Source organism: Silene latifolia, chromosome 2 (genome assembly GCF_048544455.1).
Source record: "Silene latifolia isolate original U9 population chromosome 2, ASM4854445v1, whole genome shotgun sequence".
Classification (NCBI taxonomy): domain Eukaryota; kingdom Viridiplantae; phylum Streptophyta; class Magnoliopsida; order Caryophyllales; family Caryophyllaceae; genus Silene; species Silene latifolia.
Genome location: NC_133527.1, coordinates 73,218,473 through 73,233,938, shown reverse-complemented (window position 1 = coordinate 73,233,938; position 15,466 = coordinate 73,218,473). Strand labels below are relative to the sequence as shown.

At 36.9% G+C, this 15,466-nt stretch overlaps 1 protein-coding gene and 1 non-coding gene across 2 annotated transcripts; one reads left to right on the top strand and one right to left on the bottom strand.

Moving 5' to 3' along the window:
* Positions 1–9,071: 9,071 nt before the first annotated feature.
* Positions 9,072–9,701, bottom strand: LOC141640965 (uncharacterized). Its single transcript, XM_074449644.1, has one exon. It carries the CDS (start codon positions 9,699–9,701, stop codon positions 9,072–9,074), a length of 630 nt encoding a protein of 209 aa, XP_074305745.1.
* Positions 9,702–14,874: 5,173 nt separating this feature from the next.
* Positions 14,875–14,981, top strand: LOC141644489 (small nucleolar RNA R71). The gene has a single exon (XR_012544104.1). It is a non-coding gene; the product is annotated as a small nucleolar RNA R71 (small nucleolar RNA).
* Positions 14,982–15,466: the final 485 nt, after the last annotated feature.

The following is a 15,466-nucleotide window of genomic DNA, read 5'->3' as shown; positions in this document are numbered from 1 at the left end:
TTGTCAGTTCTTCAGCTTTTTATTTTTTATTTTTTTAATAGCAAAATGGCGACCGAATAGACCCCAGTCGCCAAAATGGAGACTGAAAAAAGCTTTTTAGAGACTGTTTACAGTCGCCAAATTGGCGACTACTTTCAGTCGCTATATTGCCTAGTTGGTGACTAATAAAGCCGTCGCCAATTTTGGCGACTACTGTCTGCGACTGCGCTCGGGCGACTACTTTCAGTCGCCAATTTGGTTTTAGCGACTGTTTTCAGTCGCCTAAAGTAGTCGCCCGAATCCTTTTTTCTTGTAGTGTAGAAAGAAAATCAATAACTCTCAATTTTCTCGTTTGAGTTGTTAATGATTCTTCAATTGCCTGTTTAATTAATGGTTCTTCAATTGCCTCTTTAATTAGTGATTCATCAATTGTCTCTTTATTATTTATGCTTTGACCGGCTTAAAGATTATAGAATATGAATGGTTTTCTTCACCAACAAACATTGCAACTTGCCTCTTTATTGCTTGAATGGAGATATTGTTTTTGTTGTCATTTTGGTGCATTTTAAAGTACTTGGCCCTATGTTTATCTTGCAAAGAAACGGTCGTGAACTTTTATGTGAGCAACTTTAAAAACTATTCCGAATAATTCCAAGGAAATGTTACATATATTTAAAATATCACATTTTGTGTTATAATAATATACTCTGTAGTATATATAAGATTAGATTTGGGACAAAAAGTAAGAGAGTAAAGTAAGAATCAAAACTTTATAGGCGAACTCTAATAATTATTATTAGTAGTATAAGATGAGCAAAACTAATTACACATTTCTCGGAATCACACAATAACTAGAGATTTATGCATTTACGATTCTAAACATAGCTTCTTCATATTCGATCATTCATAAAAAAAATATAATCAAAAAAATACTATTATACTTCATACGAAATATTAGCCTTTTCTAATTGAGGAGAAAATAAAATATAAACAAATCATTCAAAAAAAAATTATTTATCCAAAAATTATTGTGAGTTACAGAATAGTATATTTGATGGAAAACAAAAAAATGATTTAAAGGCTTGAAAGCATTGGAATTGGAACAATGAATTGGAGAATAAGAAACGATTTCCAACTAATTACCATTTATGCATATTATAACACTATGATAAGATCAAATTGACATATGTGCATCGTACTTTAACAATTTGGCTAAGCAATTTGATTTGTAACCTGTTTGACAAAATAAAAATAGAACATAAGTGTTACAAAGGAGATTAAAGTGTAGGAAAGAGTGAAGGACAATAATGTAACAACATGTCAAAAACTTATTAAAGATTCTTGCTACCATTCGATATTTCAAATACACCGTTGTAGAAAAAAGAAAAATCGACAAAAATGAAAGAGTCATCCAAACCAAGAAAAAAATGTGTAAAGAAGATCCGTAGCCATTATTTCGAATCTCGTGCATTGTTATTCATATGTGAGTATGTCATCCTCCTATAATATTAATACAAACACATACAAAAAAATAACTAATAAAATTCTAATTAATTCAAAACATACTAAAAATAAAAAGTGAAACAATGAATTTAGTTCTCATTGTATAGTTTACCTACCAATTTTTTGAATAAAGTTGAAAATTCATTCTCCTGCAATATTAATATAAACACAAAAAAAATAACTAATAAGATTCTAATTAATTCAAAACATAATAAAAATAAAAAGCGAAATAATTAATTTAGTTCTTTATCTATAACTTACCAACCAATTTTTTGAATAAAGTTGGAAATTCATTCTCCTGCAATATTAATACAAACACAAAAAATAATAACAAATTAATATAAAACATAAGAAAAATAATAAAAAAAACAATTAGTTTACTTTTCTATGTATACTTTAGGTGCTATTTTTTTTGAATAAAATTGAAAATTAGGGTGAATATAATAGTTATATATAAGAAAAATTCTATTACAAATTCTCTCAAAATTTTACGAATGAAAGAAAAATAAAAAATATGGTATATAAATACGGAGTATATATAGTAATGATGAAAGAAAAGTTAAAAGGTCATTTCATTAAATAAAGGAAATAATGGTTAAATAAATAAGGTTAATAAATAACAAAAATTATGAGAGGAGATCAATGGTTTACAATTTTTTTTTCTTTCTTTTTTGTGTTTATACCTTCTATTTTTTAAATTTATTTTACCTTATATTTTTTAATTTTCTTAAATTGGTAATCCATATCACTTTTTTTTACCATGTCACATTAAAAGTTGTCACGTCACAATTAAACTTGTAGTGTCACATTTTTTAGATTAGCCTTTTAATAAGATTTTATAGATATTATTATTAGGGTGCTGATTTTCGCAGTACACATTTTACTCATTATAGTACACTTTTGACCATCATACCCTTCTCATTTATCCAAACAAAATGTCAAAATGTACTACATTGAAATGGAAAAAAAAAGAAAAAATCACCCCTACCACCACCAGGCCACCACCATCCACTGGACCCACCTATTCCCTACCATTACCCGCCACCCACACACATGCTACAACCATCGCTCAACTCCTCCCCACCGTGACCTCCACGCACAGCTGCCGCTCGATTCCCCCTAACCCACCGTGAGTGCGTGACCTTGACTCATCCTCACCCCCTGACCCGCGCGATTCAAGTCTCTCACCCACCCACCGTGACCCCCATCCCCTACCTCAGTCTCACACCACCATCGCCGCTCCTTTATCCGCCCCCATTGTCGCCGCCACCACCAACCGCTACTACTACCAAGCCCTAAATTGAAAACCCAAAAATTGATTACAAAAAAAAAAAACTGCTGAAATTATTAAAATAAAACCAAAAATTTGTTCTCTAGTTTAGATTTGACGAATTATACACTTTTTTACATTCAAATTTTCATCTACTATTGAAGGAATTGATTGAATTGAGAGATTGAATGGATAGGAATTGAAAAGGAGAGGTTTGGTGTTGTTTTTTGGTAGAAGGGTATGAAATGGAAATTTTGGTGTAAAATGTACTGAAATGAGTAAAATTTGTACTGCGAAAATAAATTACGTATTATTATTATTATTATTATTATTATTATTATTATTATTATTATTATTATTATTATTATTATTATTATTATTATTATTATTATTATTATTATTATTATTATTATTATTATTATTATTATTATTATTATTATTATTATTATTATTATTATTATTATTATTATAAACTATTTAAAAACTAATATTATTATAATATTGACCTACCCTAGCATATATGATATATATACTCCCCTCCTTCCCGGTTTTCTACTCACAGACACACCAAAAACAAGAATAGAAAAAGAGAGGCAGTGAGAGAGAGAGAGACAACGAACGGCGAGGACAAAAGAACGACGGGAACGAGAATAGTTGAGATCTCTCACGCTGTGCGCCACCGTCTTAGTCACCGTCACTATCGTTCTATTTTTTTTTCCGTCATCACTGGTCCTAAGTTAATTAAGGTAAACAACTCGTTTCCAACATAGTTAGTTCTTAAATATATTGTTTATTATATAATATATTAATGATTATAGATAACAAATCATAAACTAAGGACGTGTCTTGGCATCGGGTTTAGTGAACGAGAATGGTTTAGGGCTTGGTTTTGTGTCGGGTTTGGGCAGTTTTTATGGTGGTTTGTTTCATTATCAGGGAGTCATAATTTAGGGCGTATTCTAGACAATTTACGGGGTGTTTAGAGGTCGTAAGGAAGGCGGGTTAAATGGTTAATGGTAGCAGCATATTCTGTTTTGGGTTCGTTTGTGGGTCGGTTTGGAGTTGGAATGCGGGTTTTCCAATGTTGGTTGTTAGGGTGACAAGGGGGTTTATTTTAGCTCGTTTCTATGACATATTAGGGTTGTTATAGGTTCATAGTGAGGGCTGGACAGAGAAGCTTATTTCCTCTATTTTCGAACGTCGCGGGTCGAGGTTGTGGTGGACTTTGCGAGTTGTAATGTGGATTAGTGGATTATAGTTTCTGAAACTTTAGTTAAAGCTCGCTTTAAGGGTGGGTACTGTACTGATCTGGTTTCGGACTGTTTCCTTACCGTCACAAGTGTGTCATAGTTGTTGCGTGGTGGTGGGGCGCTGCTTTATCGAGTAATAGTAGTGGTGTTGTGCGAGGTGTGGTCGGGTCTGAGTTCTGGGCAGTAGCAGGTCGTAATACTCTGCTTTATCGCCGTACGACGAAGGTTCGTGGTTGTTAGATGTTGGTGATCGTGATAGGTGATGCGTCGTGGTGTGGTTATTGAGTTGGTTTTCGTGGGTGAATTGGTCAAGTGTGCCATGCTTTGTTTTGTACGGATAATGTCCAACCGTTTTAACATTTTCCTATGGTGAATGTAAGGTGAACCTTGGTATCAAAGTCCTAAATTAGTGGGGTGCATTTTATAACTCCATATTTGCACGTATGATATCCATGCATTTGTTTAGGTTGAAATTGATAGTGTAAGGCCCTGTTCTTTTGGACTGAAACGAATCTGAACTGAACTTATAGGATCTGAACTGAACTGAACTGAACTTATAGGATCTGAACTAAACTTATAAGATTTGAACTTTTCTGAACTGAACTTATAGAAGCCGAACTGAACTGAACTTATAGGATCTGAACTGAACTGAACTTATAGGATCTGAACTGAACTTATTGGATCTTAACTGAGCTGAACTTATAGGATCTGAACTGAACTTATAAGATTTGAACTGAACTGAACTGAACTTATACGATCTGAAGTGAACTGAAATTAAGTGACTTTAAGTCCAAAAGAACAGGGCCTAAGTAAATAAGGTGAAGAGATTAACCGTGTAATTAGATTAGAATGTAATGACATAGTAATTAATTAATTAGCTATTAATTTATATGTTTTATTATATGGTAGAATTGGGTTTGTAAGAGACCGTTGTTATTTGTACTTGGCTTTATTGGATTCGCGGCTGTTCCAGGTAGGGATTATCCTACTCAACTTATATTTATTTGTTTCTTAATTGTTCATATATGTGGTTGTTTATATATTGCGATTGTGATTACGGGTGTGGAGTTTAGAACATGGAGTTGGGTTGCTTATGAGTAGTGGTGATTGTCGTATTGTGATTGAAGGGACCGAACTGCTAGTCCTTCTGAGTTATTTGTTGAAGGGATCGATATACCGCTAGTCCTTGGTTATTATTTGAAGGGACCGATATACCGCTAGTCCTTGGTTACTATTTGAAGGGACCGGTCTGAGCAATCGCTAGTCCTTGTGGCGTCAGTTGATCACTGGCCGCCCCTCAGAGTCTCTTCTCTAGTAGGCTCACTACTAGGGAGATGTGCACATCCGGAGCTGAGGAAGCGTTAAGACGGAGTTTGGAGGAGTGGATGTGATTGGGGTATGTTGTGGACGAACAAATGTTATGGGTGCTACCGTAACCTGTGATTTTTATAACTGAGCTGGTTTTATTGCTGTTGTGTTAACACTACTGTCTTTATTTATGTCGTTAATAATGTTGTTTGTTTAGTCCCTACTCAACCTCGTGGTTGACAGTGTATTCGTGAACACCTGTGATGAACCGTAACTGGGGAGCAGATTTGACAGGTACTAAAGATTAGCTGACTTGGGAGCTTATAGGAATGCGCGAGGATTTGGCCAGTCTACCTAGAAGTCTAGACCACATAGATTAATTAATCACTTTATTTATTTCCGCTGCGAGTTGTATCTTATTTTATATTAAGTTTAGTTGGTTAATTTGTAATAAACATGTAGTCGCTAAAGTTTTAATTAAAGTACTTTGGTTTGTTGTACTTTGTTATTCACTACCTCGGGAAACCGAGATGGTAACAGTCCTATTTATTTGGGAATGTCTAGCTAAAGGCTCCTAAAAAATGGGGGTGTTACAGTTTCGCAAAGTGAAGAAGCACATGGATCAAAGGATAAGACAAGGTACTCCAAGAGAGGGAAGAATCTTCGGGAATGGTAGCAACATTCTTCAAGAGAAAGAGGTCTATATACAAGATGTTATGGAAGGATAAACATGAAACAAGGGATAGGTCGGATGGGTACCAAACTAGCCTCTAAGGTAAAATAAAAGAGAGTTTCGAAGATAAATAACATCAAGAAGTAAAAGAACAAGGCAAGGTACACGAGAACAAGGAATATCTTCGAGGAAGTAAAGCATTCTTCCAAAGGTTGAACAAACCTTCAATTTTCGGCAATAGGCACCAAGTCTTGATCGCCACATATGTACGCTCACGATTATTGATCCAAGGGCACAAAAATCATTAATTGACAATCAACAAACGTATTAGAACCTACCACAAGGCATACACAAAGAGACTACCAATTTAGGTCCTTATTTCTACCCATCTGTTATTTATTATTTAAGGTCAAGTTCAAATTTAAATTCGGGGTACACGTGTGTGCGTCGGGAGCAACATAGGCTCTGATACCAACTGTGACACCCCGCGATAATGCGGAAAATATAAATAATAAATTTAAGCAGAAATTATAAAATTTTAAAAGATTCTTATTATTAGTTAAAGTCTAACATGCGGGAGTCACTAACAAAATGAAACGAAAACAACGATAAGCAAACTTAGGTTATTACAAACCAAGTCTAGCAAAATTGAGGGGGAAAAGATATCCCACGAATAACAAGTCTAAGAGGTGAGTCTAATCTTAACAATAGACAAAAATCCAACGGTCAAGGTACTCGTTGTTGGAGTATGTGTCCTCAACAATAGTGCGATCACATATTTAAATCTCATAATAAGAATACATAAGGGATGATGCATTATATAGTCAATTGATCAACATTTATCAGTAACGATTGGCTGACTAGAGTTTGACGTTACTGTCGTTTGACGGTGGTGATCAGTTGATCCCTTGAGGTCACACCTATAGGATGAAACCCAAATATTTCTGATCAAATGTATTTGATACAGGTTGATCAGTCCCTTTTAGTTATATATATGTATAAATAATATACATATTGTTAGGTTTAATTACCTATTATTGGACTCTTCTAATAGTGAACTAATTAACTTCTTAATATTTGTTCTTTAGATCTAGTGCATGCATAACAAAATAAGAGATTTATAAGAAAAACAACGTCCCTTACATTGTAGGATGGTTCGAAATAATGGGCACAAATAAGGTCACCTTCCTTATTTGTTCTTGAGCTTAAAATGTTGGATGATCATCCAAAAATCCCAAAGTAGAGATTCTCCTTTGATTGCACCCAAAACTAATCCCTTAAACTAGTATACTAATTAACTAGATTAATACACTAGTACCCTTAAAATGTATTATAATATTGTTATTATTACTACACTAGTAACCTTAAAATGATATTAGAATGGATGAACAAATTCTTGTATTCTAAAACTTGTTTAGAGAGAAGTAGGAGAGAATAATGAACAACTTTGCATGTGTTGTGTTTGAATGAATGAGTAGTGTAAAAATGAGAACAAAATTCTCATTAGGAGGAGGAAGAGGCCGGGTAGGAAGAGGCCAAAAGAGAGCATCTTCTCTTTTCTTTTTGTCTTCTCAATATTATAGATGTGTAAGACAATTAGAGTAGGTGCAAGGCTAGTATGTATAGGAATGATTACATATTACTTTATCTCATAAAATAATTAACCACATACCACCATGACTCCCTCCATTTCGGTCCAACCCATATAAAATGAACTACCATTTTATTTTGTTAATTTGTCAATTGTCACACAATATGTCACATGTTGTATGTTACATGATATTATTTAATTTAATGCATATTTATCAAATAAATATCATTCTATGAATTAATTAAATTAGATACAACAAATTGACTAGTGATACTTGATCACATAAATAAAATGGGTCATTTAATTATAATTCACAACATCTTATAATTATAATCAACCATTCATTCTTATCTCAATTGTTTCACAAACAATAAACAATTTTAGTAATAAAGTATTTCAATTTCTAAAATAAATCATATTTAATCCCATTACAATAAGATATAAATATTCTCTCTCACAAATGAATTGTTCAATTTTAAGGAATTGATTAACCTGTATCGTCATATAATTAATCAATTTGTCTATTAAGGGAATCGTCCTTTAGGTGTGACCTTTAGGGATCAACTGATCACCACCGTCAAACGACAGTAATGTCAAACTCTAGTTAGCCAATCATTACAGATTAATGATGATCAGTTGACTATATAAATGAATCATCCCTTACGTATTCTTAATATGAGATTTAAACATGTGATCGCACTATTGTTGAGGACACATATTCCAACACATATATATTTGGTTGTGTGAGTTGGTTGAGGTCGAGTTTAGAACTCGAGTCAACGCAAGTTTATTATTCAATTTCGCGATGATTGACTAATGAAATTTTATATCTTATTGTAATGTGATTAAATAAGATTTAATTTATTAAATTAGTCGAGGTTTTGTATTTTTGAGGTAGAGGTAATTGGTTATTATATTTACAAAGGAATTGTAAATTAATTTAATTGGCCATGAAACATTGTCACATTCAAAAGATGAGTGTGGCGGAGATGCGTATGTTGAGATGGATGTGCGGACATACAAGGAATGATCGATTAAGGAATGAGGTGATTAGGAAAAAGGTAAAAGTGCCGCCAATAGAGGACAAGATGATGGAAAATCGACTAAGATGGTTTGGCCTTGTGAGAAGGTGACCTATGAACGCATAAGTTAGGAGATTGAAGACTTGGAGAACAGAAAAGGTCCCTAGAGGTAGAGGAAGACCGAGACAGACATGGTTGAGAGTGATAGAGCAAGATATGAGATTTCTGGGGCTTCAGGAGAGTATGGTGACGGAGAGGGCACAATGGAGCGAAATGATACATGTGAATTTTTAGTATTTGATGTTATTTAGTGTTTTTATTTAATTTAAAAATTAAATTATTTGTTTTTTTTTTTGCAAGAAAGTTAAACTCATTTGTATTCGTCCATATAGGGAAAAAAAGAAATGAGAAGGCATCTTACAAAAACACTAATGACCGAGGGAGCAATAAAGTTCCGCTAATCACAACATACAAATTAATTTGTAAAGTCTAACCACTGTCTAATCCGAGGATGCTGGTTATCAGAAAGGCGGATTTTCAAAATACTTTGGAGCTTAGACGCGACTATCTCCGGTGTAGCTTGTACTTCTCCAAAAAGACGATTGTTCCTCTCCTCCCAGATGGCGTAGACCATACCCGCGGCACTACAACCCGATAGAATATTCCTCCAACTGTTACATTTGTTCCCCGCACTGATTTTGTATAGGTAATTTTTAATATCAATGTCAGAGCTCGAGCCCGAAACCCCAAGCCAAGCTAACATGTTACGTCTAACCTGTTGAGAGAAGGAGCATCTGAAAAACAAATGTCGATGTGACTCTTGGGCAGCCATACAAAGGCAACATCTATTGACAAGCATAAGACCCCGCCTGTTGATATTGTCAACAGTAGCAAGCTGGTGCTGCACAGCTTGGATAACACAAATGCGGTGTTTTGGAAGGATGCTATCAGACCGAAGGGGGATAGTCCATCTGAGCTTAGGCCTGCAATGGCGGAAGAGGCTATAAGCCCGACCCACCAGGAACTTGCCGTGGGAAACGCACGAGTTGAGCATAGAAAGAGCAGCTATCAGACCGAAGGGGGATAGTCCATCTGAATTCCCCATCCCCACACTAATATGGGCATTGTCCTCAATGGCCAAAATGATGGGAAATTATGCAAATATGATGCATGATTTCTACACTAAATGCAATCTACACTAATCTATACTACATGATGCATGGTTTTTGTTTATGACGGAGAGGATAATTTAGATTACCTCCCGTTGTGTATGCATTAACTTCCCCAAACCGAACTAGACATTATTGCTAATGTCCAAGGATGGGTGTAGTTCATGCACACACTATGCAATGCATGAAACTAATTTGTCATTTTGGATTTTGAAAGGTGGGAACAATAAAATGAGAACACCTCAAAAGTACCGAGGTGTGAGTCCTCAATGGTGCTAGGACTACTCCAACAATGATCAAGAAAAATAAATAAATAGAACAAAGAGAGAAATAGACAAACCTTGAGAGGGTAGGAGCCTCCAAAGCTTGCTAATCTTCCATCATATCATCACTATCATCATCATCCTCATTAGAAGTGGTCTCATTGCCACTTCCCTCTTCACTTGCTTCTTCACCTTGTTCTTCACCTTGCTCATCATCCTCTTCTCCTTCTTCACTTGCTTCCTCATTAATGTTATCATCAACTTCTTCATTACCAACAACCTCATTATCACCCGGAACAACCCTAGATGCACTCGGAAATAGGACTTCCTTATCCGCCCAACTAGGCAAAGGACATGATGGGTCAAGTAGTCCTTGCCTAGCTAAGTGTAAGAGGGGTGGATATTGAGCTAAGTAAGCATTTTTCCGATCCTCAAAGGCTTGCTTGTGCATTGCTTGCATGAGAAGAGTCAAATAATCATTTCTTGCTTCAACACCTTCCGGCTTGAACTCTTGGTACTCAAAAGGGTAAGGTGGTGTGATAATGGAAGAGGAGGGTATTTCAAGTTCACCCTTTTGTTGTTGGATAATATACTCGGCCTCTTTTGAAAGGGGAAGTAGATAATTGGTCCGGTGGACACTCAATCGACAAATCTTTGAAGGCAAAGTGAAAGAACTAGCCTCACTAGTGAGCCATCCATACTTGGTGTCAAGAGGGTTATGGGCAACCCACTTGTACTTGTGTATCATAGTATGCAAATCAACGAGATGACCACCTTCTTTCGCCTCATACTTGTTATCTTTGTTGAAGTTTGGATCAAAGTATTTAGCTAGGATAGTGACTAGGCCTCCATTCACAATAATGGTAGTGCCTTTCTTCCCACAATCAATATTTAACCATCTATCCACCAAGAGCCTTAGAAAGTTAAAAGGCTTGGTGAATTTCCTACCAACGTTCAAAGCCGACTCAAGAAGAACAAAATCGAGTTTGGTGAAATGGTTGGTGTCTTTTCTTGCATTGATGGTGTTCCCTACGACCTTGTGCCCTACTCTTATGCCCGGATGGTGGACTAAAAGAGCACGACTCGCATGAAAGTCTTCAAATTTCCTTCCGGAAATCGCCTCCCAAAGAGGGTCGGAGTCATATTTGCCAACATTCTTAAAATAACTCGGAGAATCACTAAGACCCAAAGCTTTACCCATTTCCTCAAAGGAGATGCGCCTACTAACATTAGCTAGACGAAACTCGATGGTCTCCATGGTCTCAACCTTGTTAACTTTCAAAGAACTCAAAAATTCTAAGGTAAGGGAGGGGTATGTCAATTCTTTTGATTCAAACAATTTCTCCAACCCCATGGCTTTGAAAAAGGCTCTAGTTTGCTCAAGGACACCCAATTTTTCTAAGGTATCTTCACAAATAAACTTGGTGGATTGAAATGATTTTCTAGCAAACTTGGCAAAAGTGTCCCTATGGGATTTGGAAATGAAAATTACCTCCGGATAGTTTGCAAGTTGATCAATTTCCGGAGTAGTAGATGTTGTTGCTCCCATGGGAGGTTGTTGTTGTTGTTGCACTTCCAAGTTTGGGTTTGCTACCACCATAGCCAATGCTTTCTTTGCTTGAAGAGTCTTTTCCCTTAATGAAAGCATCTTTGCCTTTGTTGCCTTTGTTGCTCCCTTAGTCCTTGCCATTGATGAATTAACCAAGAAAGAGTGAAAAATCTTCAATTCTAGTACGCCCAAATCGATTTAAAGATGAAAGGCTTTGCCTTTATGAATTCAAAAATCGACTCAAAGGTTGAAGATTTTGTGCTTGGTTTTGATTTTTGTTGAAAAAGGAGTGATTGATTTGTTGTTAAAAGGATGTTTTGATTTGATTTTGGTGAATGTTGTTGAGGAATTTTGTTTTTGTGATGGAGAGGATGAGGGTTTTGAGGGTTTTGAGTAGTGTTATGAATGAAGGAATGAAGAAATGAATGTGGGAGGGGGTTTATAAAACCCGAAAATTTTGAACTGCAGGGGCAAGACGGGCGGATTCTGCTCGGGACAGGCGGATTCTGCCTTTTCTGGGTTGGGGAAAACTCGCCTAAAGACAAGCGTCTTTTAGTGAAGATGCTCGGATTTGCAAACACGGGACGGGCGTCTTCTGTAGAAAACGGGCGGATTCCAGTCCAGGGATTTTTCTTGTTTTCTTCAGCCAAGAAGACGGGCGTCTCCCCTTCAGGACGGGCGGATTTTTGAAGACGGGCGGATTAGGATGCAGGGCGCCCGGATTCGCTGACAGTCAAAAATATCAAAAGTTCAGCTCATTTCAGGACGTGCGTCTTCTACTCAATACGTCCGGATTGCTTGAAAACGGGCGGATTCTCCTGAATCCGCTCGGATTCTACCCCTTTGTACCCGGATTCAGTTCAATCCGTGTACAATGCATATCCCTTGTCATTCTTCCATTCTTCTTCATATCTTGTGTTCTTCATTGTGGGGGCACTACTAAGGCATGGTTAGCCTAGGCAATTGCCATCCCCACACTAAGCTAAAGCACTACACATTAATTGAAATTATTAGTTCCTCCTTCACTTCTCTCAAACATGATAATTATCTTGATCAAAGTATAAAAAATCCAAAAATAACAAAAATGCAATACAAGAATTGAAATGCAAGTTAGGGAGTTAGAAATATTTACAAATGGTGATTTAGGGAGGACTCCACCAAACTCTCATTCTTGATGAGATGTCAAGGGGGCATGTTCAAGGTGTTGTTGATGTTGCTCAACACCTTGAAAAAGTAATCAAATGCTTGTTCATTATCATGATAGAGGTCTTCAATAGACCTTGGCCCTTGTTGTCGGTCTTAATCGATGGCATTACCAATGTAGGGATTAAAAATCCCTTCAAATTCGTCGTCCCAAAGACCACATACTTCATTAAGTTGATCATTGAAAATCTCTTGATTTGATGGAGACAACTTTCCCAATTCCTTTTCTTGGCCAATGAGGCCATCTTCTTCATCGCTTGTCTTTGATGAGCCTTGCAAGCTCTCTTTGTCACAATTCACTTGCTCTTTGAACGGAGCATCTTCAATTTTCTTCTTCCATTGGAGTTCCGACTTCTTCCTTTCATCCTTCCGACTATAATGATCGATCATAAAACACGGTTCATGTAAACGGGGAGCTCTCATAGTCTTGTCAAGATTAAAAGTTATACTCTCATCTCCCACTTCTAGAGTGAGCTCACCATGTTTTACATCAACCACCGCACCCGCGGTGTGTAATAAGGGTCTTCCTAGAATGATTGGAATGTTGGAATCTTCCTCCATATCAACAATGAAAAAGTCCACCGGGATGAAAAACTTCCCAATTCGCACGGGGACATCTTCCCATATCCCTAATGGTGTCTTTGTTGCTCTATCGGCCATTTGGAGTGTGATATTGGTGCATTTAAGCTCTCCCATCCCCAACCTTTTACTCACCAAGTACGGCATAACACTCACACTAGCCCCTAGATCACATAAGGCTTTGTTGATCGTGGTGTCGCCAATGGTACACGGTATTGAGAAGCTTCCCGGATCCTTTAGTTTTGGAGGTGAACTCCCTTGAAGTATTGCACTACTCACCTTAGTGAAGGTGACAGTCTCAAGTTTCCGGATCGATTTCTTCTTTGTGAGGATGTTTTTCATGTATTTCGCATAGGCCGGCACGTGATTGATTAATTCCGTGAAAGGAATTGAGACTTCCAAATTCTTCACAATCTCCATAAACTTTCCAAGTTGGTCATCAAATTTGGGCTTGGCTTGACGACTTGGAAAAGGAAGTCTAATCACAATGGGCTCCTTCTCCTTGACCTTGTCTTTATTTTTCTTTGAAATCTCTTCTTTTGATGATTCTCCATCTTTGGAGTTTTGCACAATTTCTTCCTTATCACTAGCTTCCACAACTTCATCCTCAACTTGCTTCTTCGGTGCTTCATACCTTGTACCACTTCTCAAGTGAATGGCACTAACGTTTCATGCCTTGGGGGATTACTTTGAGGTGGTAATTGCCCCTTTTGTCTTTGTGAGCTTGAAGATGCTAGTTGAGTCAATTGTGTTTCCAACATCTTGGTGTGAGCTAGAATGTTGTTGATGGTGGTTTCTTTTGCTTGGCTATCTTTTTGCATTTGAGTGAAAAACTCTTGTTGATTCTTTTGCATTTGGAGGACCGCTTTTTGAACATCAAAACTTTGGTCATTTTGGTTATTGTATGGATTTTGGTTTTGGTAACCTTGGTTGTGGTTGAAAAAGAGTCTTTGATTTTGGTTTCTCATGGGAGGTGGGGTGTATGTTGTTTGAGGGTTTTGAACATTTTGGCTTTTTTATGAGAGATTTGGATGAAACTTGGTGTTTTCATTGTAATAGTTGGAATAAGGGGTACCACTCTTGTATGCTTGGAAAGCATTCACTTGTTCATTTGTTCCCCTACATTCACCTTGGTCATGTCCCAAAGTTCCACAATTCTCACATATCCCACTTGGGATTGATGAGGATGCCGTCATGGCATTAACATGATGCTTTGGTGATTTTGAGGCTTCTTCAAGTCTAGCCATAGCTTGTTCAAACTTCAAATTGGTTGTGTCAATGTGAGCACTAAGTTGAGCACCCAATTGAGTAACGGAGTCCACTTCATGCCTTCCTCCTCTAGTAGCCTTGCGAGGTCTACTATATTGTGAGTTATGGACCGCCATTTCCTCAATCTTGTTCCATGTTTGATTGTCATCAACTTCGGTGAACATTCCATTTGATCCCATGTTGAGAATGTTCCTTGAATCTTCAAATAAACCGTTCCAAAATTATTGTACCAAGAACCACTCGCTAAGTCCATGGTGAGGACATGAGCGACAAATTCCCTTGAACCGCTCCTAAGCTTCATACAAAGATTCTTCATCCCTTTGCTTAAAACCCGTAATTTGAGCTCTTAGCATGTTAGTCTTTTCCGGTGGGTAGAACTTTTTGTAGAAAGCTAGAGCCAACTTCTTCCAAGAATCTATTCTGAGAGTGGCCTTATCAAGGCCCTTCAACCATTGTTTCGCGGTGCCGATTAGAGAAAAAGGAAATAAGACCCATCGAATTTGGTCTTGAGTCACACCGGTTTGAGAAATCGCATCACAATAGTCACAAAAGGTTTCCATATGAGAATGAGGGTCTTCACTAGGCATCCCCCCAAATTGGCTCCTTTCGACTAATTGGATAAAGGCGGATTTGGCAATAAAATTTCCGGTCAAATGTTGTGGTGTGGGAGTACCATTGGGTAGGTTCTCCTCGGTGGGTACGGAATGTGATGAAAATTTAGGGATTGTAGGTTGATTTTGTGGGGTATCTTGTGTTGTGTTCTCCTCACCTTCTCTTGCAAAAGGGTTGATGAACTCAATAGTTGGTTGAATATCCACTACCTCATTAATACCTCTCA